Source organism: Lynx canadensis, chromosome A2 (assembly GCF_007474595.2).
Source record: "Lynx canadensis isolate LIC74 chromosome A2, mLynCan4.pri.v2, whole genome shotgun sequence".
NCBI lineage: Eukaryota > Metazoa > Chordata > Mammalia > Carnivora > Felidae > Lynx > Lynx canadensis.
In genome coordinates this window covers 139,154,476-139,178,232 of record NC_044304.2, presented here as the reverse complement: position 1 = coordinate 139,178,232, position 23,757 = coordinate 139,154,476, and the positions used below count along the sequence as shown (strand labels likewise).

The 23,757-nt window shown below is 36.6% G+C and overlaps 1 protein-coding gene across 4 annotated transcripts in view; it reads right to left on the bottom strand.

Moving 5' to 3' along the window:
- Nucleotides 1-23,757, bottom strand: part of PTPRZ1 (protein tyrosine phosphatase receptor type Z1) — a 191,662-nt gene that overhangs the window by 38,099 nt on the left and 129,806 nt on the right. For 2 of the 4 annotated variants that reach the window (XM_030308309.1, XM_030308310.1), the window contains exons 9-13: nucleotides 22,657-22,841; nucleotides 20,647-20,773; nucleotides 14,208-14,254; nucleotides 7,147-10,735; nucleotides 2,029-2,173 (exon numbers count right to left, since the gene is read on the bottom strand). In XM_030308309.1, coding sequence (XP_030164169.1) covers nucleotides 2,029-2,173; nucleotides 7,147-10,735; nucleotides 14,208-14,254; nucleotides 20,647-20,773; nucleotides 22,657-22,841 — 4,093 coding nt within the window. The remainder of the gene's footprint in view (nucleotides 1-2,028; nucleotides 2,174-7,146; nucleotides 10,736-14,207; nucleotides 14,255-20,646; nucleotides 20,774-22,656; nucleotides 22,842-23,757) is intronic. The other 2 variants (XM_030308311.1, XM_030308312.1) reach the window with 1 other exon arrangement.

Genomic DNA, 23,757 nt, shown 5'->3' with positions numbered 1-23,757 from the left:
TTACCTCTAATTCCAAATAACTTCAAACATTGGTTTGCCAGGGAAAATCAGATTAAATATAAGCCAGTAATCTGAACACATCAAGGTTGATAAAAAGTTTTGCCAACAAACCGAGTAGGGAGTATGGAGAAAAGCAATATGAATTCTTGTTGAAAAAACATGTATAAATCATGTACTGTGTTCACGGTACTCTGCTGAGCATGGAATCTTCTGTAGAAAGAGTCATTGGCAATTATAGGAACCAGTGAAGAAAGCAGCTTTGTTTGCATCATGTTATGGACAAAATAGACCACCAACTCACATATGGTAACAAAAGTATGATCTGTTCTCTTACTGCAGTTTACTCTTTTCTGTAAAGTTGTTGGATATGAAATACAGTTGATCATGAAAACATTCTACCTTAGTCCACCCATGTCCAACTACATGCAACTACCTGCCCCAGGCCTGTCTCAGACACACCCAGCTTACTCCTGCTTCCTGTTCCTTCCACCTGCTGTGTTCCTGCCTGGAAAGCTGTCTCCTTTATCTCCACTTTCTGAACCCTATCCGGTGCAAGCCCAGCATTTTACATTTACTCTGCTCATCCTGGCCTATCAAGATTCTTTGTTCCCTGACCATTCTTAACATTAGTGATTTCAGCTGTCGTGTGTATACTTTTGTATAGTAGGTTATACATTTTTCATAGAAAATTCTCAATAAGCATGAATTTCTCAACAATAGTGACTCTCATTCATTCATCTGTTTTTGATATTTTCCATAGTAGTCAACATGGTACTAAGCACATGAGAAACAGTCCTTAAAAATGGCAAATATTTTTGAATAAACTGAGAGAATATGTTTTAGGATAACACATAAAGAGATAAAGAGTGGCCATATGAGCTTACAGAGAGACATTACTAAACAAAAAGGAATTATAGATCTTCTGAACAAAATTCTCTTTTAAAACGAAGCAATAAATTATAAAGCTAGGATTCCTTATATCATCGTAAAGTTTTTGTTTTTCAAGACACAGTTATAATAGTTATACTGACTTACACTGTTTCCCCAGTAAACTTCCTAATTTGCAGCGTGTTCTGAATGCCATGGGATGGGAAGCTTATGGTGAGTGCAACCGTCTTTGTCCTTTAAAAGTTTTAATAGGATACAGGGGTGCCTGGGTGGTTCAGTCAGTTATGCGTCCAACTCTTGATTCTGGGTCAGGTCATGATCTCACGGTTCCTGAGATGGGGCCCATGTCGGGCTCTGAACTCATAGTGCAGAGTCTACTTGGGATTCTCTCCCTCCCTCTCTCTCTGTCCCTCCCCTGCTTGCACATGTGCACTCTCTCTCTTTCTTTCTCTCTCAAAATAAATAAACATTAAAATCAATAAACAAAAGTTTTAATAGGATATTGATGACAGCAAAACTATATCTTATCCTCAAGGCAAGCTATAATTAACTTTAGAATTCTATGCATCTTAATATAGTCAACTTTATTTTCTAATTATATTAATATTTTAATTGCTTGATTTTTACTCTTGTGTATGGGGCTATCGGTTTTTGCTATTAGCATGCAGCTGATGTGCATCTTGTACAAAATCCACAATTATAAACAAACCATGTTTTCACTATAGCAAAAACTATGTTTTTTCTAAATAATAACTTTTGAAATTGTAACAGCTGGAGCATTTAAGCTGAGAAGCTTAGATTTATGTTAAGTGCTATGATAACATTTGAAAGTTAATTAGATTACTATGAAAGTACAACTGTCAAAATACTGTATTAAATATTAACTAAGCCAGGGTTCCTCCATTTTACCCTTTAATTGTTTCACTGGTGTATGAAAAACAATCAAGTATTATATTATTATGTCTTTGGATTTACAAATTCACCTAATTCATCGTTACCTGGATAAATTAATGGTAGCTCTCAAGGAAAAAGAATGTGAATATGCTTTGAAGAACTTTCAGGTAAAACAAAAAAAAAAAAAAAACACAGGCAAAATCTGAGCTCTATGAAATACATTTCTAAAACAAGCATTCAACTTACCTCCAGTAGATGAGAATACCCACAAGAACCACTAGACAGATAAAAGTCAGGGCTGACACGATCACGAGGGGTATAACTGCCTTCTTCTCGGATTCCAACCCCTCAGCTAGACCAATACGAGATTCATGGCTACTATTACTGGCCTCTGTAGTCAGAGAAAATCGAGAGAGTTGATATTTAAGCTTAAGGAAAAGGCACAACATTTTTCAACTGAGTATTTGCAACCTTCATTGTTGTTATTTTCCTTTAAAATTTCAAATCTATGATACAAAGAATGTCTATGATTATAAGCCAATTTGAGTAAAACAAAGCTTAAAAAGTAAGGCTGAAGAACTTAGAATGTCCCAACAGAGATGAGCACCTAGGGACGGGTGCTGTGGCAGGAAGTGAGCATAATAATACTGCCTTGAAAAGCTTGTTAAAAGGGAAATAGAAGTATTAAAATAAGAAAATAAAAGAAGTATTAAAATAAGTTTTTAAATAAAATAGCCAGGAAAAACAATGCTACTTACTGTACCATATATAATCTTGAGTTTCCAAACTTAATCTGAATACAAGGTTTCTAATCCTGCAATTAAATAAATAGCTAGGAGCAATTAATAATTTCATGAAGAGAGAATCTTAGGAAAACCTTCTTACATTAGGATAGCCATTCACCCAGAAAACTATTTACATTGTAAATATAGGTTGCTTTTGAAGTGTTACTTTGAATGCCTTTCTTATCAACTATTTTTCTCTATCAAAAAAAAAAAAAAAAAACGGGGTGCCTGGGTGGCTCAGTCAGTTAATCATCTGATCTCGGTTTTGGCTCAGGTTTTGATCTTGTGAGTTCGAGCCCCGCACTGGGCACCATACTGATCATGTGGAGCCTGCTTGGGATTCTCTCTCTCCCTCTCTCTCGGCCCCTCCCCTGCTTGCACACACTCACGCTCTCAAAATAGATAAATGAACTTAAAAAAAAAAAGAAAAGAAAAATAATATTGCATGGGAACTGAAGGAGTACATAGGTTGAAGAAATTCTTTTCAAATATGCAAGTGTAAATTATGGAAAAGCTTAAGGTCTATTCTTGGGTTAATTTCAAAAGATGGAAAATGACTATATCTGTGACCAGTTGGGTGCATTATTATTCTAGCACTTTCAAAATCACTGCAACTGGAGCTAACCTTCCAAGTTGTTCAAAAGAGTTTCAGAACTTCAGTGTATCAGTGGCCAGTCACAATGCTTCCCTTCTACACTGAGATGTGTGCAGGGGGGAAGCATGACAAGGGCACATCAGAACTGCTCTGCCATGGTGACATACTGACACTGTTGCAAAGTAAAAGCCCTCATCGCGTCCGCCTGCAGAAGTTCTGGAAGAGCTCTTTAAGTAGAACATTTCAGTTCCCCACGAGAGTCTACATTGCTTTCTACATAGCTGGCACATTAGGTTCTTTTATACCAACTATCTCACTTTAGTGATAAGGGGAACAAAAGGAATTGATTTAATCTAAAGATTTACAAATAAATTTGAGAGTAACAAATTCGTGAACACAGCACTGAGGTAGAGCTAATGGCAGAGGACTTAAGGTTTAAAACAGTAGCTTCCTTCTGAAAGATGATACACAAAGGGTCAAAAATTTAACCCACTCGTATGAGAAATGTATCAATCAACAAATGATACTCATATTTCCTTAGACATTTTTTCTTATAATTCTGAATGATTTGCCTGAAAAGAGTAGAATGCAAAGGGATGACTAAAAATCACAAAACTGAATAAAAAGTGGAAATATTGTAAATCCATTGATCCCTGAGCTGTAGTTCATATTCTTGTGAGAGAAACCCAGGCTTTAGTTTCTACTGTTACTCATTTGCTCTGGTCATTACACATTGCAACAAGGCTCATCTCGAAGCCTAAATAATCTGATGGTGAATGCACTGAGTTTCCTTATAAAATTTAGGAAACCATCTTGTTTTAATACATAATTGTCTTCACACTTTTTCTATTATAACTATTATTATCTAAATGGAAAATTTGTGGCTGAACAATGAAATAATCCACTTAGAAAAGCCCCTGGTACCTAGAAATTACAAATAGTGGTTCATATCATTATCAACGTCAGTCATTCTTGAAATGTGATTCCCAGAATACTGGCATTGGCATCACCTGGAATTTGTTAGAAATGCGAATTTTGCGCCCCATGCCAACCATCACAAATCTGCTGAATCAGAAACTCTCTGGACAAGGCCCAACAACCTGTGTTTTAACAAATCTTCCAGGTGATTTTGATCCATATTAAAGTTTGAGACCAATAATGTACATTAATTTATACACAAAGTGTGCTTATATAATCACACAGGTCTTCAATGGCCACAAATCTTTATAGAAATTTGTATATAGGTGTATATATGTATGTATGTGTGTAGATACATGCATTTTCATTTATGTATATGTATGTGCATAAATATATATGAGATATGTCTGATCATACATGTGATATATATGTAAGATATATAACACATAAAATATGTAACAAATTACCATATATATCACACATTGTATACATATATGCACACACATATAATCTTGTAATATAGACTTTACTCATAAGTTCTCTGGGAGGTCTGATTTTAAAATAAACCCTTTCATTGAGGAGTCAGAGTGATAAATCCATGCTAACTACATATTATGAAATCTAGGTATTTTATACAAGATGAGGTACCACATGAAATTGTGGCACTATTGGTAGAGTATGCAACTTTTGATCTTAGGGTCATGAGTTTGAGCCCCAAGTTGGGTGTAGAGATTATTTTAAAAAATAAAGAAGGAATAAAATATACCCAAATTAAAAAAAATTATATAAAAAAAGAAAGTACAGACAATCAACTGGTTCTTTTACATACTATAATGAGGAGCTAGTTGTATTGATTTTTATATTCATTAGTTGAGGCTAAAATATCTATTTTGACATGGTTCAGTAGTGTATATGAGCTACCTAAATAAGACAAGAATCTACTTGATTGGTAAACAAAGATAAGATGAATACTTTCAAATACATTTTTAGAATAAAACAGTGTAATTTTGGTATTACAAATTAAGCATTATATATATCTCATTGTCCTCAATTATGAATGCATAGTCTCTAAGAGACAGACACCAATAACACGTTTGCAGTGTCAGTTTGTGTCAACTCCCTATGTGACCTTGATCACGTACTTTAGTATCTCTGGGTCTCAGTTTATGCATTCACAAATTGCAGATACTAATATTGGCCTTACCTCTATTGTTTTAGGGAACATGTCTTATAAAATACTCTACATTCTAGAAGTACATAATAAAATAATAAGTTTCAAAATTAGTCTGTATGCATTTGATAAAGAGGCATATTCAACTATTTTATAAGACAGAGTACATACGATTTTTTACAGATGCAGTTTTTAAAACAGGCAAGAATTTTCCCCTAACCTTGTTTGATCTCACTCCATTAATTGTGTTACCTGATGATATTGGAAGGTATATTTCTACTGTTTTGTCCTCATCAGTGGGAGAACATACACTTAATAATTAATCAAATTAGCACATTGAAAAGAAATTGCTAAGTTTCAGTCAATAATTCTGGGTTTGGCATTTTGTAATATATATAGTTTCTCCCTGATAGCATAACTTAGTAAGAACATACTGACGATATCACTGTCTAGTAAGATAAAATAAAAAGGATGAACTCCTCATATGTCTTTAAATCTAATAAAATTTTTTTTAAAAACCCCACGTACTATAATTGAAGCCAGATAACAATTCATATATATGGCAACACTAATGAATATAGCGACCTACGGATTCATTATTCATTCTCACATAGCAGAGTGTAAGTGTTTAAACTGGAATGCAATGTTAAATAGGTATCAAATCAGAATGTAGAAAAACTTCTATCAAAATGCACAAACTTTTAATTGCTGCTGCACTGAAGGAAAAATACAACTAATTCAAGAGATGGAAATGACAAAGAGAAAAAATATGCTAATGAGACTGGTATCTATGATCTGGCTTATAAATATCCGCTTTTATGCAATAAGATTGCAAGATGCTACCTTGATCTATCTTTTGACTAATTACATTAAGATTTAAATATTTTTGTTGTTAATTTAAAAAAATGCCTTAAAATTTAATAAAAGCAAGTTATAAAATTCTTATGATCAATTCCATGAAATTATCTAGTATTTCATATGCTTAATGGTTTTCAATTTCCCTTTTTCTCCCCACTGGCATTTAAAGCAAACATCTGTATTATATATGTTGCAAGTAATCTGCTCTAAGAAACATCTGGCTTCTAAACTAATTTGCATAAAATACATTAACAAATGAAATGCATTTCCACAGAAAATGGTCTAGTGTTTTACATCTTGTCATACAATACCTATACATACTATGCATATTAATGACCATTATTTAACTTCTTAGAAAGGGTTGTATAACCGCAAGTACAAAGTAGAATGCATCTTGTTAGTTCACACTGCCCTCTTTAGGCAACATTAAGGTAATCAAACAGAGGCAATTTTAAAAAATGAAAACGTTCTTTAAAGAAAATCTTACCATTAACTCTCAAAACTCAGAAAGAGAACTTTTTTTTTAAAGTTTAAAGTTCCAGGCTGACGTGGATGTGCAAATTACCATATCTTTTCCATCGGGTGGGTCAGAGAGGTGTTTTGTATCACTACTATCGGAGTTTAATAATTCATTTTATAATTCAATGAAATTAGTTTACAACTTATTTTAGAACATAAGTGAATATAAAAATGAAAACTATCTAAAAACAACACACTCCCATCTATCATTTAAAAAGCAGTATACTAAAAACGCATTACGCACACTTAAGTGCTCCCACATGTAACTGGCATCTCGCAGAACATGAAAAGTTGACAATAAAAACCATTTTATCCATCCACTAACCAAAACATGTCGAATATTCATTTGAAATAATGAGTAAAATCATACTTTAAAAACCGTGAATGGATTTGTTGAACGTCTTGATTAAGAAATAAAACGATGTGCCACTTTACCAACTTTCTCTTTTCACGATTTTTCTATTTTTTGAGGAAGAAAACCACCACACCTCAGTCTATCTCTTGGATCCATAACTAACCTGCCTCTGAGATGTTGAACACTTCTGAGTGCCTGCTAGTCACAGTCGGGGTTGAGGACTGTGGGGATCCGGGAGTTATTTCTGAGTCGGCTGCTTCCAGGATCCCATCAACATCTCTTTCGTTAACGTCTGGAAAACTGAAATCTGTGGAAGTCTCGTTATCATTAAGGTTATCTGAGACAGCTTGCCCTGATCCACTCTCTTCATCACCTGCAACAAGTACCCATGCTTCAGATTCTGGGGTGAAAGGAAGCAGGGCATTACCGGTCTGAATGTCATTTTCCTGTCTTCCATCACTGGGGTTTGGGGGTAGCACATTTGTTGGTGGTGATTTATCAGGACTTCTGTCCGTATCGGTCTGACTGTCTGATATTACACCTGTGACTTTATTTTCTTCTTTAGAGTTTTCAGATAGTGAATATGAGGTTGGATTAGTCTGATCCACAAGATTGTTGTCTTGGGTGTCTGAATCATTCATTACCTTTTCCTCTGATTCTCTATAGGAGGAGCATGCCATACACTTATTTATGGATAAGCCATCTCTATCTCTGTCATCATAATCATCATCATAATCATCAAGATCACCATCGTCACCACCACCCACTAAATCACCATCAGATCTGGCACTCTGAATGAGCTCGGAAGTTGTTTCAGAAGGAAACAGGAACTCGGTTGTGGTTACAGAACCATCTTTGTTGGGAGAAACAGCTGTAATGGAAACGTACGCATTTCCTAAAGGAACAGAACCATCAGCAGTTACAAGTGTGTCAGAAACTGCTGGAATACCAGCAAATACCTCATCAGTGAGAGACCCCTTGGTGGAGGTGAAAACTTCATCAGAATATAGAGGCTTATCTGTAAGTGTATTTGGTGGTACATCGATTGATAAAACAGGAGTAGCAAACGCATGCCTTCCTTTCGGGGGAAAGGCATGGCTAACCTCCAAATTGGTAGTTTGGAACAACTCATCATTACTGTACAACGAAGGCACCACTTGCTGGGAACTTTCGCTCTTAAGCAAAACTGGTTCAGAGTATTTCTCACTCGCGTAAGAAATGGTTAACCCTTGAAGCGAAGCAGCATGCACATTAGAAGTAGGCGATACATCAACAACTGGTGCAGATGTAGAGTGCAGCATGTTTTCCCTTGAGGCAGAATTTGAGGCCATGAGATGCAATACCGTAGAACTAATCTGCTCAACCTTGGGGGTTTCAACCAATAGTGGATCACTAGGCACAGGTGGAAGAGCAGTTTTAAGCAATGTGTCAACATCAGAAGCCTGAAAGGAAGGTTGCAGCAACATTTCAGTATTAAAAGAAGCGGAGGGCTCATATAATAAGAGCTGAGTTGAAGGAGGTAACATTTCACTAGAAGCGGGGTCAGAGGAGGCTGGCTCTGAGCTCGCCCTACGCACGGGTTTAAGCGAGGTGTCACCAAATGCTTGAGATACAGCACGTGTAGGCTGAACTGAAAAGTTATTCTCTGGCACGTGACTAATCTCCTGATCAAAAACCTCAGTGGCGGGATGAGCAAGAGACCCTGGAGGTATGCCCTCTGTGCTAGAAAAGGAAACGGGGGATTCTTGTAAAGATACGTTTGACTTATTTATCTCATCATACAGGCCAGGCATGACTGTGCTTTCAGAATGGTAAACCATCTCACTGAATGAGGAAATCTGCAGTTCAGTCTCATTTCCATATAGTATGTCACTTTTAGAAAGCGGCTTATTATCATCACCAAACACAGATGCCGTATATGTAAATTCAGCTACAGAAACAGGTGAAGAAATGTTAAGGGCTGTCAGACCATCTGTGTCAGGTAAAAGAAATTCACTATCAGAGGAGGCTCCAGACCACTCCCCATCCCCAGAGAGGCCATGAGGCGGCAGCAGCAATGACGCGGTTGGGGTTATGAACGAAGACTCAGGCACTGGAATGTGGCTAGGGCTGCTAAATAAGGAAGCCTGATGCGATACACCAACAGGACCATGCACAGGTACTGCGGAACTGTAAGGAACAGTGAAGAAGTGTTGGGAGCCCTCATTATTAGATAAGGCATAGGAAGGTTCGGGCCCTGAAGAACGTGCATGCATCACGACATCGCTGCTGGGCGGTTCAACTTGAGAAAACATACGCGTTTTATAAAGGACACCAGATTCACTACCACCAAATCCCAATGTCTCTGAAGCAGCATGAGCAGTGGTCTGATGCAACATCACATCAGAATATTGAGCAAGGCTGGGCTCTAACAGCACATCACCCCCAGCCACTGGCAGAGAAGCATGCAGGGACAGCTTATCACTCTCAACAGCTGAAGTAACTTGTGGAAGGATTTGAGAAACTGTATACAGATGGCGAAACGATTCACTACTGAAGGAAGCAGAGGAAAATGGAAGCAAAGGTGCACCATCATAGGAAGACAGGATGGATTCAAATGACACATCGACACCAGGAAATACAGGCGTAGCATGCAAGGCCGAATCACTACTTGAAGCAGCAGGGGTAGTGTTGAGGATCTGATTGTCAAGCAACAAAGGGGTGACTAGAGGAAAGACTTCACTACTGTAGAAAGGTTGAAGAGGTGTCTCACCATTGTATACTGGTTGAGTTGTCTGCGAGTGTACCATGTTGACGGTGGGGACCGAATCCTGTTGTCCAGAGGATGGAGTAAAAGCATGAGGCGTTACCTCAGTCGGGAAGTAGGCAAAGGTAGAATAAGGTGGCATCTCCAGATCTGTGCCTGGGGGACCCTGTGACGTCAGGGGGCCTGGAGATGAGGACTCAGCTGTCTTCTCAGATTCATCAATGTGTATCTTGGCGTAATTAGTCTGGAGAAAGCTCTCTCTACCTGATCCAACATCGGGCTGTGTTATCACATCTGGAGTGCTAGCAAACCACACATTTCCATCAATGGAAGGATCCTTTAGAGATTCTTCCGAACCTGACAAGGCTGAATCTTCTGAAGCATTTCTTGTAGATTCTGGTAGAAGGACACGATATGTGATTGTCTCTGGGTTTTCTGAAGAAAACACAAACCCATGGGATATTTTCTCAGAGATGAATGGCATAGCAGAAGTTGCCGGACTGGAACCTGAAGAATCGTCAGCTCCGGTATCGAACTTGAAGCTTGTCAATAAACTCTCTTCCTCACTGATATCAGTAGACACCTCTTGGGATTCTGTTATAGAAACTGTATTTAAAGATGCCACAGTCCCAGTCAAGTTCTTCTGCAGAAATCTGAGAATCGTTTTAGAGCTGTCATTTAAAGAGGCTGAAGCGCCTTCCAGGGTGTGAGGTGGCATTTTAGTCACAGTCTGTGAAGTCAAAGAAAAATGTTTTTTGGGGGCTAATCCAGTGACTGGTTGGGACGTGGAATCTAAAGATGTGTTGGGGATATCACCCTTCCCAGAGAACTCACTTCCTCTTGTTGGGGATCGGTTAGTCTTGGCCTCATTGTATTTAGTCCCTACACGATTGTAGTTTGTTGTCGTAGGAATCCGGGGTTCCTTTCTCCTTATTTGGTTTGTGGCACTGTCTCTACCAGGATTCACAACAGTGTCTTCTTCAGTGTCTTTTCCCTCTTCTTCCTCCTTTGAAAAGCAAACAAGAGTTAATGAAACGTAAGGAAATAAAAAAATGAATTCTTAACAATATCTTATGCTGCTGTTAATCTTCACTTGTGGGACCTTGGGAACGTCTCCTCATAAAGCACCATCTCACAGAGGCCATGCCTCTATCCTATAGCCTTTATCATCCACATTCTAGGGACACTAATTAAACTTAATGAAAACACCTTATTTATGGCTGCCTTTATTTTAATGCTGTGGAAGTAATTAAATTAATAGATACCACAGCTTTGAAAGAAAGGCGTACTATAATGTATTTATTTACAGTGTTATTTAACATCGTATTTATTTTGTTTTATGTTTCTCTGTTCAGTTCATCTGGCAACAAGCTAAAGAGCAATTAGCTTCTTACAATAGGAAATGAAACAATTTATTTCAAAGATCTAATTAGTTTCAGATTCAGAATATTTCATTGTATATATTCAGAAAAAAATCACAATTTTTAAGCCATCATAAGAGGAAGATTTAGGACTAGAAGAAGTTTGGGTTTTTCATTTTGTTTTAAATATTTTCCACTCAAGACACAGGCAGACATTCTAAAGACAAACTGTCAAAGTATGCTTCTAGTACTAGTTATTTGATTCTGTGTTTTCCTTAGAAACATCATTCAGGTGACCCAGTCTTTTGGGAACACTCAGTCACTGAAATGGCTCAGGAGCGGTCTGAAGACAGGTCAATCAAGACCCAGGTTTTCTGGTTTTTTTCTTCTTTTTTAACTCTGCATTTCATAATACATCAAACCATATGCTTAGAAAACTAAATTGCCAAAGCTATCGAGACACGGTATTTTTAGTTCACATAGAATATGACTTTTCTCAGTTTGCTAGCATTATCACTTATTAGATCTTTTACTTTTTTATTTTTATTTATTAAATTTTTTTTAATGTTTATTTATTTTGAGGAGAGAGAGAGAGAGACAGAGTGGGAGTGGGGGAGGGGCAGAGAGAGAGGGAGACACAGAATCCGAAGCAGGCTCCAGGCTCCGAGCTGTCAGCACAGAACCGGACACGGGGCTCGAACTCACAAACCATGAGATCGTGACCTGAGCCAAAGTCAGACACTTAACCGACTGAGCCACCCAGGTGCCCCTCATTTATTAGCTCTTTGAAAGTCATGTCCCTAAAAAGAAGAAAAAATGTACAGATTGGTAAGAAATTGACTGATATCAGTAGAAAGAATCTGAATCTTAAACCACGTCCAGATTTCTCTCTCTCTCTGCCCTTCCTCCACTTGTGCTCTCTATCTCAAAATAAATAAATAAATAAACTTAAAAAAAAAAAAACAAACCATGCTCAGATAACTCTCAGAATGTGATGAAAATAATGCACCATTCATTAATCCCACCTAACCAAACCTTGTAGATCTCTAGAAGGCATATGATCTCATGTCAACACCTCAAGAACAGATCATTCCTGCTCTATGATTACTTTGTACATACCTGAAACCACAAATATTTTAATGTATACTGCTTCCTATCATTTTTTATGAAGTTATTGTGACTCTTCCACTATGGTTTTGATCTGTGTCTCACCTGTTATCCTTCACAGCTTCCATTAAAAAAACTTTTACTATAAAGGCCTCGATCACCCTGGAGATACTTTGTCCTTCAAAGCAATGCATTTTTATTTGAGAACAATCTGAGAAACATCCCCCAAACTATTCACTTCCACATTCAGTTTTAAAAGCCATTACAGGGGCGCCTGGGTGGCTCGGTCGGTTAAGCGTCCGACTTCGGCTCAGGTCGTGATCTCGCGGTCCGTGAGTTTGAGCCCCGCGTAGGGCTCCGTGCTGACAGCTCAGAGCCTGGAGCCTGTTTCCGATTCTGTGTCTCCCTCTCTCTGACCCTCCCCCGTTCATGCTCTGTCTCTCTCTGTCTCAAAAATAAATAAACGTTAAAAAAATTAAAAAAAAATAAATAAAAGCCATTACAGACACATTCCATGTATCTGTTTTGCCAACCTCTATCATTCATTCCTGCAGGAATCAATGGTAGTGGGTAGTGTTATGGGCTAAGTGTTTGTGCCCTCCCCCCCCCCATTCCTATATTGAAATCCTACCGCTTGAAGTGATGATATTAAGAAGTGGGGACTTTGGGAGGTATCTGGGACTCGATGAGGTCATAAGCACGGAGCCTTCATGAATGGGCTTGGTGCCCTGAGAGGAAGAGTCATGAGAGAGCTTGTTTCTTCTGCTCTGCTCTCTGCCATGTGAAAATACAATGAGAAGCTGGCAGTCTGCCACCCAGTGATCACTTCTAGGTATATGCCTATCCACGTGCACATGCACATGGGCACACATGCACACCCACCCACACACAAATATCCTTGGCAGAATTTTGTGAACTCTTTCAATGGTGGACTGCTCACTTTGCTAAAATAATCCTTTGCAAGACAGAACTGCCATAAGATACATAAACTATTGAGATAATTATACATGTGGAAACAATCTAATTAGTATTTATTGCCAGATAATAGTTATTACACTCTCTGATCTCATACACACATATGTGCATATGCATACATTTGTACTACATTAGGAATAGCATCTGGATTTAACATATAATCTCAGTTAAGATGAACAGTATATTTGGGCTTAGGATGAAATAGAAGATACATCAGTCGTTATTTCTTTATTTTAGAAATTAAGACAATGTTAGAATTTATAAATATTCTCTTTTTTAATGTTTATTCATTTTAGAGAGAGAGAGAGAGAGAGAGAGAGAGAGAGAGAGAGACAGCAAGTGGGGAAGGGGCAGAGAGTGTGGGACACAGAATCCGGAGCAGACTCCAGGTTCTGAGCTGTCAGCACAGAGGCCCATGAGGGGCTCAAACCCATGAATGGTGAGATCACAACCTGAGCTGAAGTCGAATGCCTAGCCAACTGAGCCACCTAGGTGCCCCTATAAATATTCTCAAATACCTATTTACTTACAGGACATTATACTAGCAATAGACACTTATCATATGACTAATCCAAACACAAATATTCAGACTAAATGGGGGAAAGAATACATACAACTTATGTTTTGGCTCATATTTGTTATCAATCTGTCAACCACTGGTTAAGTTAATTATAAATCAACTGTAGAAATACTAAGAATTGGTTAAATGTTGTTTTAATCTTTTAGAAAAACTTGAACACTGAATTCTGATTTATAGCTATAGTTTATAGCTATAATTATCTTTAACATTAATTTTTTTCATTATCACCAACTCTTTTCCATCTGTTACTTTTATTATACTATCAAAGTGACATCCAACTCTTGATGAAAGAATCATGTACGTCGATTATATCACTATCTATAAAGCTCAACAACTAACCCCACGATGAATAATGCAACATGAACTTTGATTAATGTAACATCTGAAACCTAACCAACAACTGAAAAAAGGCTTTTTAATTTTAAAACATTTTAATATAAAAATAGCTATAATACCTTGACTATTTCTTCAGTTCCAATTAATTCAGGGAAGAGGTCCAGCTCTACAAAATTAGAAACAAAATTATTAAAATGTTTATTCGATTATTTCAGCTGTGTGGATCTACCTTTGGATGGAAAGAGGGAAGGGGGAGAAAAAAAAAGACTTGTTAGCTTTGAAAATACAGAATTTCCAAAAATAAAAATTAAAGATTTGTGTTTCAACACTTCTGAACACTACGTAACACACCACAACATAAGCCTATATGAAACAGCATTCAAAAACTTCATTTCTATCCTCTAATCCAACTCCCTTCCCCTCCCCTCTCCCCTCTACAGGTGTGATTGAAGCTAAGAAGGGAAAGGGGGGCAGGCTGAGTATAAAAAACCCAAATAGTTTTTCATCAGCATAGATGATAATTGGGGAAATGCCAGGGATTAGGAGGAGAATTGACAGGATTTATTTTCTTATTCAGCTACTTATTCTTTCAGTTCCTCTTCTGGTGGAGGGCCCAATGATTTTTTCTACACTGTGAATTTGGGCTGATGCTTATATGTACACAGGGTGCTGCACCAAACAGACAGTGCCTTCCAGCAGGTCCAACCTGGCTGGCCACAGGAAGGACTGACCAGAGGGATCTGGTTCCTTCTCGCCAGGGAAACTTAGCTGTGTTCCCGCAAAGATCTGGCCAGGGTCAGTCAAATCTGCTGTTCCCAATGACCAAAATCCGTTTATTTCCAGTACATGGATGTCTCAATCCTAAAACAAACCCTATCAGTAATGTGAGGAAAGGTTAGGAGCTGGGTCCCTCTCTCCAACAAGGAATCTAGCCCAATGTCAAATTACCAAGGGGCCACGTGCAGAAGCACTGTTCCTCATGCTTCACCTGTGCCACGTAGGACTTGGGTTTAACTAAGCGTTACTGCAGGATTCCTTCTCTTAGTCCTGTTATTTCATCGACTCTCATTCCATCTCCAAAATTCATGCTCTTTACTACCCCAATGCTGCTTATGTTCTATGTTTTATACCTCTAGGTATCCTCAGAAGAAATGCATACTCTATAAAGTTTTCAAAGGCAAAACTGAACTAACATGAAATGTTTATCAAATCCAGGCCTGTATTATGATAGATTTTACTGAATCTACTTTTAACAGAAAATTCCCAGATACTAAGAAATGTAAAGCCATAAAATGTGGTCCTGTGTGTGGATTCCATTTAGAGGAGAATTCAGGACGAATTTAGAAGTGAAGTCACGCTCTCAAGTGAACTTAGATAAAATTAACACTCTTGACTACTTAGCTATCTCAGTTACTTACCCTGAACAATGTTAATTTAGCCCTGAATTAAATTTTAACATTCGATTATTTTTTTTTTCTTGTTGAAACTGACCGTGAAAGAGTTTGGAAACCTTTATTTGGATCATTAATGTTTTCCATTTTCTATGTTTTGTTTTTCATGTTCTTTATTCTTCACATTTTCAAATTAAAGTGATTTCAAATAGTCTGAAACATTTGTATCTCTATAACGTCTAAGGAAACAAATACATGTGAGTTGAAAGATGAGATGCAACTAAACTGTAAAAGACAAATAAGAAATTTCAATATGATTTTCTATAAACTACAGTTAGAGAAGTTCATGCACATGAAAACCTTCAAATTCAGCATGCGAGACAATACATAATTTGTTGAAATGCTTTTATTTATTTTTTTAATGTTTACTTATTTTTGAAAGAGAGTGATAGAGCATGAGTGGGGAGGGGCAGAGAGAGAGGGAGACACAGAATCTGAAGCAGGCTCCAGGCTCTGCGCTGTCAGCACAGAGCCCGACGTGGGGCTTGAACTCACGGACCGGGAGATCGTGACCTGAGACGAAGTCAGATGCCCAACCGACTGAACCACCTAGGCGCCCCTTTATTGAAATGCTTTTAAATGGAGTCATACCTTTTCACGTACTTTTAAAATATTTTAATGTTAATAAGGGCAAGTTATAACAAATATTTGTTGGTGATACATATATTATACTGTAGATTTTTCTCTGTTAAGAGGCTATGGGAAAAAAACTCAGTGATAATCCATTCTCTTCAATGAGCTTAAGGAAATGTTTTAAAATTAAAAACAAACAAGGGAACAAACAGAAACATGGTCTAACTTTACCTAACTTGATACTTTTAATAAGCAAAAGTAATTTTCTTATTGACTGTCAAGGCTGGCATAGGGTATATATAATTATCACATTGAGGACTGATTTCCCTATTATTGCATTTAATTTATTTTTATCCATTTACTGCAGCATAAATTAACTATATGGACTCTGGTTCCTATTAAGTTAAAATATGTGATTTTACCCAGTACTTTTCCCTCAAAGAGCATCAGTGAGTTCTACTGAAACTGGCTTTGCTGTTTACTGAAGTAAGAGATAAGACGTCTTCTGGCCCGCTTTGGAGGCTAGAGGCAAAATGTATGGGTCCAAGCAGTCCTTTGGTCCCTCTTTGCTTCATGGCACTCTCCTAGGTGAATACCCCAAGTCTTGGTATCTTCGTATCTGTAAGTATTAACCCTCTTTGAAGGATCTTCACTTTGGTTTCTTATTAGATTATTTGAATTGACTAAAATTCTGTGGTTGCCCAGGAGCAATTCAATATGCCTTTCCCCCATACAATCCAGAGCTCTCCTGCTGAGCCTCTTCAGAACAATTCTGAAGTAAAATAATTTCACAAATTTTCTTTCTATCTACCCGGAGATTCTGAGGCCATACTTCTGAGTCTGAGAGTTCATAGCACCCAAGGTGTAGCTCTGGTGGTCGGCACAAGATCGCATACTCGGTACCCTTTGGCCTGCTGGTTCCTCACAAATAACCGATATTTTAGTCGCCACTGATCGGACTCAGGCATTACTGACACACTAAGTAATTAAACAACTGTACTGCTTTATAGACTTCTCACTCACTTGGTCAAAATAGACTGCATGAAGCCTACAAAACGTCTAACAGTAAAGACTGTTAATTCTTTTTTTTTTTTGTCAGTGAACATATAAAATTCACGTATGTGTGACAACTCAGCAAAAGCTATTGGTTCATTCTGGTTTTGTTTTGGAGCACATGTAATGCCACATTTTCTAAAAGAGCATGTTAGTACCGCATTAATATTCCATAACACAAAAAAGCAACACTGACATGGGTTGGCAAACAAGGCTTATTTAATTGTTTGAAGGAAAGCCAAGTCTCACAGGCAAAAAGTCAAAGCAACGTAGACTACAGTCTCTTCAAACTGTGATTTTAAATATTATTGTAACACCCATAGCATAGGGTGGTACAGGCAGAACAAGGACAGATGTATAGTGATTTAACAAACACAATTGTTAAATAACTGAAAAGCACGCACCAACAGAAAAATGTGTTGATCTAATTCACCACACATGTAAATTTAACACATATAACTATTAAGGCTCTAAAATATGTACTTAAATAATATCCTCTATAATTGTATAATAATTAACTGTATATTATAGATTTTAAAATGACACGATTATTTTAGTTACAATGACATAAATTATGGATTATTTTTTCATAAATATAATTTTCTATAAAGTATTTGCAAAGACTATGCACTTCAGTTTAACGTTAAAATGGTTTCCTGGACAAATTTAAATGGTTTCTTAATATGCATTTATGCATGGATTTAAAAATAGCAATTTATAGTAATATTCATGGATGCCAATTTTATGGTGATACTGTTGTACACAGCAAGTGTAATTAAAATGCACAAGCAATAATCAGATTAGCTAAAGTTAAGGGCACAATTTGGGAGATTGAGTTTTCCTTCATGGATATTGATTAACATATGTGAAATCTACAATTGAAAGAATGAGGGCAGTTATAAATAACCTCCTTCATTTCTTTTTAACAAAAGCAAAGAACAATACAGTGTTTAGAAAAAAGCCTACCCAAAATAATAAAATATAACTCACTAGGGTACATTACAATGTTACTAAGGGAATGAACAACATAATTAACAGGATGAAATGGTACTAATAAAAACCATGAAATAAACAGCAAACTCAAGAATCACTTACATCTCTATTAGCCACATAAACCATAAGATTCTTGAGGGCACCATCACACTAAACCTCAAGACAGTACTTTTTTCAAAACTTTTACTGTGACGTATTGACTGTAGAAGTATTTAAAATAATGTAATTTTGGTAACAAATTGAAAATACATGAACTGAAATGCCACTGCAGCCTTTTAGATCAGAAAAAAAATGAGATCTAAAGGAACAAATATTTTCTTTATGAAAAATGAGAAGACTCCAAACTTTGGGTAAATTGGCTTTTGATGAAGGACTTTTTGGTAGGAATAACTGAGGAATAAGCCATCTAAGTTTTTAACCTTTGCTTTTAAGAGGAATATCATAGTGAAACATCAAATCAAACACTATCTTTTACTAAAACATTATTACTGTACAAAATGCTTTAAGGGACTGAGACATCCATGGAGATCAAATGGTATGCCCAAACTAACATCTCATTAGCTCAACAGTGTCCCCAGCCTTTGAATAAATGGAAACCAAGTGTAATATTTATTATTTTGTACAAATGTGAAAGTGCTACAAATGATACAAGAATGTTGTACTTTGTGCCAGTGTAGACTCAGTCTAAAAGGATCACTCAGAAACCACTTCTGTAGAAAATAGATATTTGATCTGTTTTTCTTTATGCAATAAACATCTCAAAAAGAAAAAAACAAAAAAATTCAGAAAGTTTAAAACTTGGCAGAGTGGATACAGTGAGAAAGAGCGTAACATAAATAACTACAATTATTTTTTGTAAACTCCTGGGAAATTGTTTTATGTGCAGAAATGAGAGTAGTATAATTAAACCAATGTAGTAAACAAAATGAATGTATTTAATATAATCCACATCCTGAAATACACAATAGGATTAGAGGAGATTTTTATGCCACATTTCATCAATTCACATGTGATACTGGCCAATATGGTGAATGATGCCCTGCTAAAGATGTGAATTTCTAGGTGTATCCATATGGGGAATGTTGCAGAGGGACGGCAGTCAGTGCATGATATAGTATAACTGAAGCTATGGTCAGTTAATTTGATACTCACCTTTCAATAGCATTTAGAGCTCACATTCCATTTAAAAATAACCTCATTTTGAAAAAAAAAATGCTATATAAAAGCAATACATTACACACAGGCCATGAGGCAGATCATAAGAAATATCAAATAGTGATATTGCCATCATAATAGTAGTAATATTAATTAGCCGTCAACATTTTAATCTGGGAAGTAACTTGGCAAGTTTGTAGCCTGTGTTTTAGAAAGATACCTAATCTATCCTCAGTGCTCTGACATATATACTTTAACTTAAAAGTTTAACTAGTGAGAACAACTATGAGGTAATCAGTGAACAAGCTCATAATGGATTAAAGACCCTGTTGTATCATGTAGACCACAAAGGCTAATCAATACACGTCAGTTTTCCTTCAATATGTCAAACTGGAATATGCTATAATTAATGTAATTTATTACCATCCATCTCTATTAAAAATTTATAAAAATATCAGTGAGTAGACTCATGGTAGGGAAGACCAAAGAATATTACATTTATGTATGTACGTTTGCATATATTTATAAATATGCATATGCATGATGTCTGTGTGTATACACATATACATATGTACACATACATATATATTTCATTCTATTACTTTAAAACTGCTTATATTAGCAAAAGAGAGACTTTAATTACATGCATTTGTAAATTGTCAAGTTATGATCTGTACTTCATTCAGTTACTTCATAAAATTTTAGATCAAAAGATTTCCCCATAATACTTAGAGAAGATGCATGCAAAAACAAAAACAATTAGAAACAATATCTTTGCTTTACTTTGTGAAACAGTACTGGCAAATCAGCTAGGAGAAAAGCACTCTCCCCCACTTCACACAGGAGTATACAAAGTGGATAAAAATATCTAAGATAAACTGTTGGATGCTTTGTATAGATATTTCAAAGTACCTCACATGATTCTAGGATCACGTATATACTTACTACAAAATGCTTTGGGGGCTGAAAAAGGAAATAAACACAAATGAAACCAACTGTTCATTATCAAAATAAAAGTCTTAATATTCACATAGCTATTTTCATTCAATGACCATTACAGACGTAACAATCGGTTTTGCTATTCTTATTCTAAAAATAGAAAAATTCAGTATTTAGAATAAATTTACTTATTGTCCTGTCCCAGATCTGCTGAATGAAAATGGTTTCCATGCTTCACAAAATTGGCGGATGATCCAGGTTAAAAAAAAAAAAAAAAATCATTTTGTCTTTTAACCAAAACAATATAAAGTCAGAGAGAAAGCACCACTGCATCCAGTAAGTAAACTAGCTTCCTTATGTAGATTATATAAAGGCATATCAGGAGAGCACTTACCAGGGTCATCAGAAGGCATGTCGACTATAAGCTGGTCACTGTACTTTCCGTGTAAGCCATTAGTGCATATGGCTACTATTTGAAGCACATAACTCATATTGGGTAGTAAATTATTGAGAATAGCACCCTAAAAGAAATATGTCAGTAATTATATAAATGTATTACTCTTTTTAAAATTTTCTTAAATATTTATTTTTGAGAAAGAGAGAGTGTGTGTGTAAGCAGGGGAGGGTGGCGGCGGGGCGGGGGGGGGGGCAAGTTCTGAAGCAGGCTCCTGGCTCGAAGTACAAAACCCCACCTGGGGCTCAAACCCACCACGTGTGAGATCATGACCTGAGCCAAAGTCGGAGGTTCAACTGACTGAACCCCCCAGGCCTCCCAAATGTATTATTCTCATAAGAGTACTAACATAATAGACTTCTGTCAATGAAAAATATTTGTATCTTATTAATCTAAGAAAAAGTTTATGCAATGTTGTTAAGTTGGATTTGTGATATCTGTGAATTATGAAGATACTGGAAAACTAGGCTTTTTTGTTGTTTAAAAAATTTAGTTCTAGAAAGTTTCATTGTCAACTAGAACTCATCAAATTCATAAATGAGTACCCAAAACTACAAATTAATATTTTAGACAAATAAACATGGACTATTTGCAAAGAGCAAAATGTGAAAAAACACAATGAAAACACAATTTATCTCTTTATCATAACAATATATAAGCCAGGTAGTAATAGAATTATCTTCTTAATATCATTATGAAGTGAAAAATGGCAAATTTCCATAAATTATATAACATCCATGTTCACAGCGTCTCTGTTCTAAACACCCGGATTAAAAAGTTGTTACATGTTTTATCAATTTGCCCACATGATGTTCCACACCATGATAACAAAGACAGTTTTTGTTTAAATGCAAGTTCCCAGGCCTTGCTGGACTCCAGTTGTCCAAATACATTGTCCAGTGTCTTTGACTTGCAGTGGGGCTTTCCTAAGGCCATAACCAGATAGGGTTTTCTCAACCAGACCCCAATCTATGGCCAATCCTTCCCTACCAAGGCAAAGTTTAATACTGAGATGCCCAGGTCAGAAAGAATCTGGACTTTTTTTTTTTTTTTTAATTTTTTTTTTTTAACGTTTATTTATTTTTTTTGGGACAGAGAGAGACAGAGCATGAACGGGGGAGGGGCAGAGAGAGAGGGAGACACAGAATCGGAAACAGGCTCCAGGCTCTGAGCCATCAGCCCAGAGCCCGACGCGGGGCTCGAACTCACGGATCGCGAGATCGTGACCTGGCTGAAGTCGGACGCTTAACCGACTGCGCCACCCAGGCGCCCCAAGAATCTGGACTTTTTAAAAAAGTTTTAATTTTAATTTCAATTAGTTAATATACGATGCTGTATTAGTTTCAGGTGTATAATGTAGTGATTCAACCATACCACACCACACTTTATTTTCTTTAATTCGTGTGCATGGGTGGGGAGGAGGAGGGAGTGGATCTTTTCCTAAAGATGATCTGACTTGTGTTAAAAAGTCCTGACACAATTAACTTCACATCTATTACTTGGAACTTTGATGCAGTGTCTCCTACTCTTATTTTCTTGTGCCGGAAGAGTATGGTGTGAGAAATGATACATGGCAGTATCAGAGCACGGAGGTTCCAGATCCAATTATTTCCACAACTGTGAGATCACAGTCAACTGTTCTTCGAGACCTTTTATTTTTAAAGAGAGGCTACACTAGATGAACTCTAGTTTCTAAGTCTTCTCTACGTGTCTACTCTATAATGTTGTTGGCAAAGCTGTAATCTTCCTGTAATTGAAAACAAGTAAGAGCCTAGTGTATGATTCACTGTGAGTCTGGACCTAATTTAGTATTGCTTCTGTTTCCCCTCCTCCCCACTGGAGAGTTTCATACAAAGTTTAGAGTAACAATATATAATCATTTGTAAGTTCCTACCTTGAAAATTAAGCTATGGTGTTATCAACACATGAAACAATTGATCTTATAATTACCAAGTCCTGATAGCCATCTGTCAAAAATTCATGCTTGGTCTGGTCTTCTCCTTCTAACTGCTGGTACAGAACTGCGAACTTCTCAATCATGGTATCATAAACCACTCGAGGTCTCTCCCACGTAACAAGAAGGCTGGTATAATTCTCTGGGTCAGCCTGAACATTTTCTGGTTCTGAACTACAAACTTCAGAGAAAAAAAAAGTTATTGAAACAACTGTCAGCCTTGAGGATTTTAACAAATGAGACATACTCTATGAAAATTTCTGTTTTATTTCAACAGAAGGTAAAAAGTTACACTTCTCCACTGTGAAGTTTTTGTTTCTGCCATTTTGGGTATCTGAAATACTTCTTTCCCTACCTATCTGTCTACCTTCCCATTCAGAAAAGGTCTAGGTCAAATGTTCCCTCTTGTTATGCACCCTCTGATCTCTGCGGAAGTGATCTGTGTCATTTTGAATTGTCTGTTTTGTTTTAACACTACTATTGCTTTAACTGCATGTTCTCTTATATTATTCCCCCCCACCCCGCCTCCTCCCTGAACAGGTCTTAACTCCTGTAGTACATAATAAACACAAGAACTACAGCTTTTATTTCCATATTGCTTAGAACCCTATCTGGAATATATTTGGCATACAAATTCAACTTGAGAAATAAACAAATGATAACTTCAAGTTCATGATGTTTTTATTTCTCTTGTTTGGTACCTGACAGATATGTTTAGCTCAGAAGGAGGAGAATTTAAATTATAAAAGATGGTCTATTATCAGATATTTTGTTGTTTCAAAATCCTTGAAATAATTTAAAGTTCCCTATCGAGAAAAGCATAGGAGAACAACTAAAACTATCATTTCTGAATTTTGGGGACCTGCTGACAAAAATACCACTTTGGCATTTTAAATAGATTAAGCAACTGATTTTAGGAAAATTTGTTCTGTCTGATCTGAAAAAAGTATTTTGAAAATTGTTCAGGGACTTCTTAAAATTAATTCAAGTCTATGTTGAGAATCATGCCAAAAATTTAGTCCCATCAAAAAGAGTATTTTGATATTTTCTGAAATGCACTCATAATGTGAATTTGGAATAATTACAAAGATAAAAAT